The 11,579-nt window shown below is 44.8% G+C and overlaps 1 protein-coding gene across 1 annotated transcript; it reads left to right on the top strand.

Annotated features, from left to right (window-relative positions):
* Positions 1–479: 479 nt before the first annotated feature.
* Positions 480–3,813, top strand: LOC308111246 (uncharacterized protein). The gene is made up of 6 exons (XM_080466077.1): positions 480–625; positions 1,586–1,612; positions 1,778–1,807; positions 2,492–2,539; positions 2,631–2,750; positions 2,831–3,813. The coding sequence occupies exons 1-6, from the start codon at positions 611–613 to the stop codon at positions 2,876–2,878; spliced, it is 288 nt and encodes a 95-aa protein (XP_080322203.1). The 5' UTR covers positions 480–610; the 3' UTR covers positions 2,879–3,813.
* Positions 3,814–11,579: the final 7,766 nt, after the last annotated feature.

The following is an 11,579-nucleotide window of genomic DNA, read 5'->3' as shown; positions in this document are numbered from 1 at the left end:
AAAGACAAACAAAAAAAAATGTGTCGGAGAGAGGAGTGGGCGCCATATTGGACTCAAAACACCAAGTGAATTTATGGTGAGAGTTCTCCTCGCTGACCGCTGCAGATGTGAGCTCCTGCCTTTAACACCGAAAGGCGAAGCGGTGATGCACACGGGGCTTTTTACGCACGGTGCAGCCATGTCGGCCTTTTATTTTTTCTTTTTTTTTTTATAAAGTGGAGGCCCTCGCTTCTTCTTCTTTCTTTTTTTTTTTTTGCACTCTCACGGTAACACACGGGGCAACATGTCCTCGGATGCAGAGCCCCTGTTAATTCTCGCAGGCTTCCTCCCCATCTCGCCCTGCAAGAAGCCATTCGCGCAAACCCGAGAACATCACCGGCTCCGAAATTCCAAGTGTTCTGCGGCCCCGAATCCGCGCCCGTGATTGGCCGAGCGCGTGTCAATCATGGCGGTAGCCGCACCCCTCCCCCCATTCAACCACTCGCCTCTCTGTTCCAGTGTGTTTACTACACTGCCGAGCATAAGGGAGACACTCGTCTTCACATGCACTGAACCCACTGAGAAAAACAGTTTTTACTTGTGTTTGTAAGAAAACCTCCAAGAGATCAACATGCCCAAGAGAAAGGTACGTATTCTCGAAAAAATAAAAATTATTTGAGGGGGAAATCGTCTCTTAATGCAATGCAAACGACTGTGAAGACATCCCTCAGAGACATTACTTAATTATAACGACACGTACAACGATTTTCCGTCGCCGGGAATTTTTGCCTATTTTCTAGATATAACGTACATTTTTTTTGTGTGAGAGCGAATATTTTCCTGCTCGAGCCGGGCCTTTAAAACGCGTTTTTCGGCGCGCGAGCCGCTGTCCTCTGGGCAGCCAGAAGTCTCTCTCGGTCTCCATGCAGTTAAAGCACAAGCAGCAGCCATGCTTTGCAGCTCTTGTCCACCTTCGTCGCCGACCTACCGACGAACAAACGCCTCGCTTATCGCCATTCCGCCACCGAACCGGCTGGAAGTGGCGCCAGAAAATGCCTCAGTGCCTCTCCTTTGCATTTTGACAGCGAAAGCGGACATTCGCCGTCGCGTTTGGATAAAATTATATATTTTCTCTCTTTGTTCATAGTCCCAAATGGGTGCGATGGCGCGGCTCGGCCGCCGGGTGGCGCCTGGGAGCCCCCCGGCAGCTCCCTCCCCCTTCTCGCAGACTCCCGCGCCAGCTTTCAAATCTGAGCTGCATGCAGTGAATGAGAGGAAGAGATGGGGGGAGTGCAGGGGAGAAGCAGGGCCTGGACCCTCAAAGTGTGGCTCCACAGACCCACATGGCACCGCTCTCACGGCCCACGTCTGATTTAACCCCCCAGCCCGCCAGATCTGCCCTCTAAATCCATCAAATCCCTCTGGAGATGGAATAAATTTAACTTTTCGCCTGAATCTGAAAAGTTTTTTAGACAACTTTGTGAGCAGCCGTAATATGCGCCCGAACCGTCTGCTGCCAATATAGATGCAGAATAAACCCCCAACAATGCGCTTTTTAGTATTTTTTGCATTCTAACGTGTCGTATTTCTGCTCTTTCCCACACAGAGAGCAGACGCAGGAGAAAAGGAGGAGGTAAGATAATGTCGCATTTCATACATGCCAATAAAAAGGAAAACTTATTACAGTGTGTTGATTTTATTAAGCAGAATGCATTTAACCATTGAACACAATTACTTGTTTCCTGAACACATCTGCCGTCACAGCAAAGCCTAAATAACGATATTTGTTTCCTTTCAGCCCAAGAGGAGATCAGCTCGGCTATCAGCAGTAAGAACACACACTCATACGCTCGTCACTGAAGTTCACATGAACACACACGCGTAACAACCATGTAAATCAGGGTAGAAGTCTAAAAACAACTGAGAATGTACATGACAAAGTGAAGCGTCATTAGGCTTTCAAATGACTCCATGAAACACAAATCTACAAGTTGTTTTGGTTCAAATTCAAATCAGGGTTTTATATCCACATTAATTTTACACTAATGATTATAAATTGCTAATAGCAAATATTTAATGCAAATTTTAGTTTGCAGAAGCTATAAGAGGTTATAAATGAGCTTATTCTATGTCTAAAAGGTGATTTATGGGGAAAATGGCAGGAAAGAAAACTCTTTACAGAGACTTTTAAAACACATTGTGTGTTCTACTGGTAGTAGAATCCGAATGCCCATAGCTGGCATCGTACAGACTTCAGAGAGTGACTTTTATTCACTAAATATTGTTCAGATATCCTGATTAGGCCATTCAGAGATAGAAATGAGTGTTGGAGAGTCTGTTAAAGTGCCGCTCCTGAAATAAATACTTAGTAAAAACTTATTTTAATGTGCCTTTAATCCCAAATTTCCCGGCAACTCCAGAACTAGAGGGAAAACTTTAATTTAGCTGTGAAGGTGTTCCTCTGGGTTACAAATGCAGCCGTCTCTAGATCGCTGTCCTGCTCTTTTCACAGAAACCGGCCCCACCCAAGCCGGAACCAAAGGTCAAGAAGGCAGCAAAGGTAAGAGAGTCTTTCTTAGCTTCTGTGTTGCACAAGCAGGCGGAAGAGGCAGGTTATCGTTTTAATTCCTCTGGCGGCGTCTTTTTAACAGAAAGAAAAGGCCGTGAACGACAAGAAGGAAGACAAGAAGACCAAGAAGGCGAAAGAGAACGCCGAGGCGGAGGCGAACGAAGAAAACCACTCTGAGAACGGAGAGGCCAAGACCAACGAGGTGAGCGGCGTCCTCTTCCGGGTGGGACACTTCCCGGTGGGGGAAAGTTCTGACCCGGCCTCCTCTGCTTGGTCCCACAGGTGGAGGCAGCCCCCGAGGAGGCCAAGGAGGAGGCCAAGTCCGAGTAGCACCACTGCCCAAGCTTCCTCCTCCTCTACGACCCCCACCCCCACCCCCCCTGGCCCCTCACCCCGAACCCGCCCCAGTCAGCCAGCCAGCCCCCCAAGTCTCTCACATGGTTTCCCTCCAAGGCGTATTGTTAACAGAGGAATATTTTTATCAATGATTTTATAAGTATCCGTACAGATTTTTAGCACAAAAAGCAAAGCTGATTATGGAGCGCCTTGCAGATTTGCAGTGGTCATATCAAGTGTCTGCAAGCAAGATGAACACACTAAAATCTTTTTTAAATGGCATTTCATGATTGTTGAAGGCTTGTTTGGTGTAGAAAGCGTGTCCCTGCCGGATTGGCTACGTCGTGAGTTGTGTATTACTGTGTCCCCCCCCGCCCCCCTCCCTTTGCTCTTCACCCCCCTCCTCCTCCTGCCCCCACTCTTCTTCCTTCACAGATTAGACCTTCCTCTTCCTCCCAACAGTTCAGCCTTTATCCATGTTTTATTAACGGTTCAGCCATGTTAATGTGGGTGATTCTTTTAGACCTCTAAATGTGCAGTGAGTTCCCTTTGTTTCTGTCTCATGAGCTTGTTTCTTTTCTCCTTTTTTTTTTTTTTTTCTTCTTTTCATTGAAATTGTGTTTTAAACAGACAAACAAACGAGAAAAAAAAAAAAAATCAAATGTTGAAGCGTGTTGTCCATAAGAAAGAGGAAGACGAACATGTGAAACATTCCGGGAACAGCAATTGCCTCCGACCTGTCTCCTAAACGACCCTGCGTGTAAAACAGCTCCTGCTCCATCCACGCTGTCATGTCGGCTTTTCTAAACACTTTGGTTTTTTTAAAACAATTGAATTTGGAAACACTACACAACACTGACAAATGCAGGTGTCTGGTACCTCTCTTATGTTCTGAAATTCTCTTAATAAAAAGAAGTCCTGGGAATTTTCCTCGAATCACCGTCTCCAGTTTGTTTTCTTTACCACGTCCTTAAACACTTCCTTTAGGATAGATATTGCCTCGACTCTCATTAAAAGCTTCATTGGAGGACTTTAGTGCTCTTCACTGGCGTCCACAAGCGGATTCAACATTAGCAGTTGAGGTGTTTAGGAGGTGAGAGTAAAATGAATGAAGCAGGATTGGATCCCGAAGAGGGCCCTTGACCTCCAACCGCTGGTGATGCTACGGGAAGGGCGTCCAGTGTCCAACTAAAAAAGCATTGTAGCTAACAAACCTCCTGAACCCAGTCTCCATTATTAAGCACACGTGAGAGCTTTTCAGTGTTTGCGCCTGTTGGGAGCTGTGTAATCTGATGATTGTATTCACTTTAATATTAGCAGATGATTCTACCTGCTGGAGCACCGCTGCAGGACCACACTCCCAAGACCACTGTCTGATCGCACAATGTAAGTCCATTGATGCAGACCTGCTTGGACTTCAGTATTTCTGGGCTGAGCATTTAAAACTATAACCTATGTGTATCTGTCGCGACGGACCAAAAGAGAAGTCAGGTCAATGAAAGGTCAGACACACAGCAGGGACACCAGCACAGTACGCTAGGCAAGGCAGTGAAACCTCCAGCCTGACGTCCGCTTCTTCATCCCTCTTAGGAGTGAGTTCAGTCCCATCGGAGGCCTTCAGTAACGCCTGGACCCTTCAGGAAGGTCAGCGTTTCAGCAGAGAAGCCCGATCTGTCCACCCAGCTCCTTCCTTTCCCTTTAGGCTTTGCACATGCATATTAAACTGTACAAAGAAGTCAGGCGTGCATGACGTGACCCACATTCACCTCCAAACCTTAAACCAGCAACTCATTCGGTGAAGAGGGTTCTGCATGGATCAAATGCACATGCAGCTGCCCTGCATCGCTTCATGGCAGACGTACGACAGGAGAGAGGAAGAGAAAATGCTTGCTGGCTGTTGAATGGAGGACTGTTCCTGGGCTTTCAGTGTGTGCATTTGCCTCCAGCACTGACACAGTAAACATGTCTGTGGACACATGCTTGCTGTGATCTTCCAGGCCCAAACCTCACATTTCAGTCAGGTGACATAAACAAATGATGCCCAGTTGTATTTGCGTCATGGATTTCTTTTATACCCTTCTTTAAAACTGAGATTTGGGTCTGATGAGGAGAGACAGTCTGCAGCAGTTCCTCTGCTTCATTCATCACTGCAGCCATGACTGCTGGCCGGGCCGTGAATCACTTTAAGCGCAGAAAAGCACGCAGTGTGCTCGTCAGTGACCTTTCTTCCGCTATTGTGCGCACCAGTCGCAGCCCCCCTGACCTGCATTGTCATGGCCGAGCACCGGGCTCCATTTTGTCGATATTTTGTTGTGTGCAGGGTGTTGTTACGCCGCAACACCACTAGATGGCAGCCGAGCTTTACAATTCCCACCTGTACACGCTTCCAGAGCACAGCTCCGACTTGACATTTGAGAAAGGTGACATCTGAAAGGTGGGGGGGGGGGGCATTCTAAAGATTTTTCCTGCTCCTCTCTCATCATCCATCCATCCTTTCTTTTAATCCTCGGTCATTTACTTTGCACTTTGGCACATTGAGAGGCAGACGGTTCAATGAGGAGCAGCGACATCAGGTGTAGTGAAGTGAGTGAAACTAAAGGAATACAATAATGATCAGAGTTTTTCACATCTCTCTCTCTCTCTCAGCTTTCATCTGTGCTCCCCTTGTGATATTCCTCAGTTCCTTTACTTTCATTGATCCATCCATTTACTCCTGTGTCTGCTATGATCAGCCCTCCGTCTTGTTCACTGCTTTGATACTGAAATTTGCAAATGGTATGTTTCTACAGGCCTTATGGAGTTATTGCATTGACTTGCATTCAGTTACTGCAGGTTTTCTCCAATTTCAGCCTCAACCCCATCCTCAGCCTCAGACGACCCATAACCTGACCCTGAAGCAGCTGCTGTGCTAAATGTTTATGGATTTCCCCCATGGGGACTTTCATTATGTCCCCATGGTGACATGTGTCCCCATCAGTCAGAGAGTATCTTCAGGTTTAAGTCCTCAATAATGTAGAAGAACAAGGTACACACACACACGCACACACACTGAGATACATTTATTGTCAGAAACCGTATTTATACGTGGATGATCTGCAGCTAACTGTATTGTTTTTCTGTTTTCATTTCAGAAAACATTTATTTGCAGATAGCGACATTTTGAAAAGGCTGTCATTTCCATATCAGGTGATTGTTTTTTTTTGGAAGGGGGGGGGGGGGGGGGGTGTTGCCAATGAAACCTCACACGGATGCGTACAGAGATCAGCATGATGTAAGTATTAAAATGTCAAGTTTATGTATACGTGTGCTCGATCTACAAAAATAGACTCCAACAGGAAGGAGGAAAAGAGGCAGGCCAAAAGTGATGGGTCTATTGCCAAAGGTCAGGACAGTGTTGGTGGTGGGCAAGTATTATTGTGGCCTTATGTTCCAGACGGGATGAAGAAGTTGAGTGAACAAGTGAGAGAAAATATGTCTTTTTTCCACACCATTTTCAGACCACACCAAGTCTTGCAACAAAACACAACAAAAGATTTTGTTTTTCACTTGAAAATGTCTTGCAAACTGATTTTAGCTTTTCTAAACTGTGAACTGTAGAGGTAGCTGTGTTTGACTTGGTAAGTGGACTTTACTTGATCAATCACATCATGTGCTTCACAGTTTCTCATGGGTTAGTTTGCAATGAGGGTACTGGTGAAAACCGAGGAATAAGGACACGCGCACACACCCACCCACACACACACACACACACACACACACACACACACACACACACACACACACACACACACACACACACACACACACACACACACACACACACACAGACACACACACACAAACACAGGCATCAAAGTGATAATTAGTCGATGTTATTTCAGCTTTTGTCTCGCTGATCTGCACGTTTGGTCTGCCCTAATATCTTGTCTGCCTGACCATCTGCCAGTCTGCTGCTCATCCGTCTCTGTGTCTTTTCACCGTCTAGCCTGAGCAGTCGCAGGGGAGTTACGTCCCAGCCGTGCATGAACATCACCCCCTCCATCCCCTCCAGCCCTCCCCCTCCCTTCATCAGTGTTCACTCTCACTCTGTCCTCTCTCATGCTATGTTGTCTAAAATAGCACCCATTTTCCCTTTTTAGATGTGTGTACATCCTATTCTGTCATCCTACGCATTTCCAGCCCCTGTCGGCTCCCCCAGCACGCTCATCTATTCACACCCGCTGTCAGCATCAGCACCAGCGCGCTTGCGCACATATCTTCCCGCGCACTGTTTTGTGTGTGTGTGTGTGTGTGTGTGTGTGTGTGTGTAGGGGGTGGGAGTGGGGGTGGGGGTTCCTCTGATTGAGGAATGAGGATGACCTTTTACGAGGAAGTGATTTAAATGATGTCTTGTCGTCAGCAAGGGACATCACTGTGTGAATGCGGATGAGCAATTATTGTGGAAGCAGCGTCACACTGTAACACATGCTCAGTGCAAAAGGATGCCACAGAAGATGCCAACAGGTACACATTTTGTGTAAAACGGGGGGGGAGAAGAAACATACCCTAGGAGTCTATTGTCATCATTCCAGACCTTTAGACCTCAGACCCAGAGAGGCTGATGCTGTTGTCTGGCTGTCTTAAACTGTTTGTGTTTGAGTGTCTTGTTTATTTGCTGGACTGGCTGCACTCTATGGGGGTGGGATGTGCAGGATTGAATGGGAAGAGGCAGGATGAGAAAGTGAGGAAGAAAAGTACCAAGAGGTGAGAAAGATGAGAATGGGGCATTGGGGGGACTGAAAAAAGAGTGAGGGAGTATCCAGGGGAGAAGAGCTGGATGCAGATGGGGATCTATTCTCTCTGTACACGCAGACAAGATGGAAATGAGTGGGCGTCTGTGACGTCAATCAGTGTAGACACACACACACACACACACACACACACACACACACACACACACACACACACACACACACACACACACACACACACACACACACACACACACACACACACACACACACACACACACACACACACGCTGGAAGAGCGAGACGTCCCCTCCTCTTTGTGTCCCCTGCTGATACATGCTTCATTGCAAACAGGAGCATCGCTCCATATCACAGTCTTTATTATCACACACACACACACACACACACACACACACACACACACACACACACACACACACACACACACACACACACACACACACACACACACACACACACACACACACACACACACACACACACACACACACACACACACACACACACACACACACACACAAACACAGATCTTGGTGTCGTGTCTGACCTGGTTCATGATTCCAGGCTTTTCTACCATTTATCCACAAGATGGAAAAAGTGTGTGTGTGTGTGTGTGTGTGTGTGTGTGCGTGCGTGCGTGCGTGCGTGCGTGTGTGTGTGTAGAGTTTGCAGGTTCTCTCTGTCCATGAATAGCTTTTCTTTGGGTCCTGATCTCTTTCAAAAACATGCATTTGAACTTTGTATTTATGGTTTGTCAAATATTAGACCGCAGACGTGTCCAGGGTGCACTCTGCCGTTGCCAAATGTCAGCACATATGTCTTATAATCCTGAAATAGAAACAAACCTATAAGAAATGTTCTAATCCATCAATAGGATTAATCATCTATGTAGGACCTTTTGGTCTTACATAGATGCATCTTGCAGCTCTCGACACTATCCCATTTAAAACCTCAGACCTAAAAATTCACTTTAGCTTTTAAATACATGTACATCCTTGTGGGAACCTGCATTCTGCCTTGACAAATTAGTCTGCTCCCTGTTTATGGGCCACACAAAAAGAGGAGTGAAGATAAAACACTTGCTGTTATAATTTGTAAACTTGTAAGTCCTGCATGAGCTGACGAACTGTTGAAGGCTGAGTCACTTTACAAAACCATTATTTCCATAGTTTAAATACTCTAATACAATAGACACTCTTTATTTCCGTTTAGAACAACAAAAATTTACTTTCAGGGATGAAGACTGTGAAGGAAGTACTACATTTAAAAGTGAAGATCTTATTTTATTACTTTGGATACGATTAATCCTTACGGCATAAAACTATTAATATAGTTTCAGTTTGAATATCATCTCTAAATCCAGTTAGCGGCTGCTCCAGAACTGTCTGGGCATCTTCACCAGTGTTACATTAAGTTTGCAATTTTCCAAAACACTAAAAAGAACTGAGACATTGTCCTTGACTTGGGAAAGCAGAACCAGAAAACACCATGTCTGCAGCAAGTTATATAGTTGTACTGGAGTTTCTGTAAGCTCCTCATTTTGTTAGCTCAAGGAAATGATACTTTTTCAACAAACTCCTGTTTACTAGAGGCGTGCCTCACATTAATACTGGATTGACTCTATTCATTTCAAAGCAACACAAAAGATGGATCCCTATAAGTAGCATTAACAATAACCTGTGGACAATGCATTAGATGCCTTAAATAGACATTCTGGTTTGAGAAGAGTACCAGGACAGTTGTTTCTTCTTGCTTGTCATTAGCAAATCTATCTGCTTCGTTCAATAAGCGCTACAATCCAGATTATAGTGCATCTTCCTCAAAATGACTCATGTAACTTCAGCTGAACATAACGAATGATTCAGCCATTAGACTAGCCCACACAGTGCTGACAGCTAAAATAATATGCGACTGCAAAAATACATATATTCATCTAAGTGCACTTTAATGTGACTGTATGACAGAGACAAAGTAATGGTAAGAATTACTCCACCTTTTATTGGCATCAAGTAGAGTTACCACAAGGAGTGTAATCTTAATTAACTTCCACCCTGAAATAATATCACTAAAGCAGTTGTTTTAATTCATTTGGTTTGACATTGGGAGTGGTTTACTGGTTAGTGCACTTCCCTATTTATGATTCTTGTCTTTAGTCTGTAAGTGTTTGCTGTGTATACATGGGATTGCAATTCAAATATTCTTTAAGTGTTCTTCATCCTGAGAAGCCAATAACTTATTCATTTTTGGAAATGTATTTATGTACTGCAACTGTCTAAAATATGATCAAACAATTGTGAACTAAATGAATGTACAAATAAATAATGCTATTAAAAATACAACATAAAACAACAAAATGCAACACAGATGACTCAAAGACGTGGGTTAAAAATGACAAAGAATGAAAATGTTCCAGCAAAAGGTAGCAGCAGTACCAGATCCAAACAACATGACCTCTGTTTTATAGTTAGACTTTAAAATTATTCAATAGCAACTAAGCTTTAATGGACTTGACTCATTCCAACAATGGACACTCTACGTTTTTAAATGACTGACCTTAGCTGGAGCAAGTGCAGGGTGCAGTCAAGTGGCCCAAGAATGGACCCATGAGGCACACCACAAGAGGAATGCAGAGGATGAAAATTCACTATAACCTGCTGATACAACATCTACCAGTGAGATAATCCTTCAACCGCTGTAAAACAGTGACTCTGAAGCAGTAAACACATTTCGCCAAATACACAGTGACACATGGGCTGCCGTGTGAAGTTAAATAATTGGTAAACTGGCTGCAGCCAGCTGCTGATGCAGCTGTGCAGTCTTTCTCAGTGAACTGTATTTATTGTAAATCTCCCATTCTGTCAGCCTGATTGATCACATGTTATGTAAGCATGTGTCTTGGTCACATGGCTCCCATTACGATCCATGATGCTGTATGTCATTTGCATGATTAAAGTAAGGTCTTGGTGACCCAACAGGTTCCAGAATAGATTTGAAGAGATGAGCAGACTGGCAGGACGCTCAGACATCATTCAGGAAACATAATTGTCCCCCGCTGTGTTTTGCATGATTGCATAATTTGGACTGATGTAAGAGGAGTCAAAGTGATGCTTGGACACTTTGAGCATGAAAACAGCACAGACGGGTTGACGTTGGACAGTGAGGCACAAAGTAAAGTCAACGACAGTGATCTGACTCCTCAATGTTTTCTGATTCAGGCCCCCCCATGTCGGGCGTGTATTTGGCAAGTTTGCCTTTAAGAAATCATCCATCGATGTCACAGAGTCGTGACGACACAGACGTCTATCTAGAGAAATGGAAAACTATTTTTGAAACACTCCACACAGCCTTCCCAATTTTGCTTTTAAGCATGAATTAGCAGATTGAGTAAAGCTGCACAAATTTTTGGTTTGGGGGTGGCATGTGTGCTGTGAGCGTGTGTGCTCCTGTGCTTGAAATGAGGGAGAATCGGGTGCAGTGGGTGGCATCAACAGTGAGGAGGCAGCTGCCTTTTGCCTTGCCAATTACTCTATTTCTTTAAGTAAAATGGTTTTCTTGGCTGTTTCATCAAGGTTTTTATCCTCATATATCCTCAGCTGGAAGAGGACTGAGTCATAGCAGTCAAGGGAGCAGGTGGGTGGGAGGCGCACAGTGGGTGGGGGTAGGAGAAGGGTAGAAGATGTGGGTAGTAGAAGCTACGGGGGGGGGAAGAGGGAGGCTGAATGAAGAAAAAATTATGAATGGTGGATACTATGCATCTGTTTCATTGCCTGGTGTGCCTGAGCTGAGAGTTAGCCTGCAGAGGAACATAAAAGCTTGTCAATGAGTGAGATTACTATTCCTGGTTATACTTGCATGCCACTAAGTGCTAACAGATTCCTGCAATGTTTGCTGTTCCATTTGAATGATAGTTAACAAATACAAACACCACCTGAGACCTTGAATAC

Source organism: Lipophrys pholis, assembly GCF_963383615.2.
Source record: "Lipophrys pholis genome assembly, chromosome: 6".
In the NCBI taxonomy this organism is placed as follows: Eukaryota; Metazoa; Chordata; class Actinopteri; order Blenniiformes; family Blenniidae; genus Lipophrys; species Lipophrys pholis.
Note: the sequence above shows the minus strand (reverse complement) of the source record. Positions and strands in the feature narration are given on the sequence as shown.

Coding starts and splice junctions, on each gene's coding strand:
- LOC308111246 (XM_080466077.1), top strand. Junction 1,613..1,777: donor ACGCAGGAGAAAAGGAGGAG/GTAAGATAATGT, acceptor GTTTCCTTTCAG/CCCAAGAGGAGATCAGCTCG. Junction 2,540..2,630: donor AGGTCAAGAAGGCAGCAAAG/GTAAGAGAGTCT, acceptor TCTTTTTAACAG/AAAGAAAAGGCCGTGAACGA.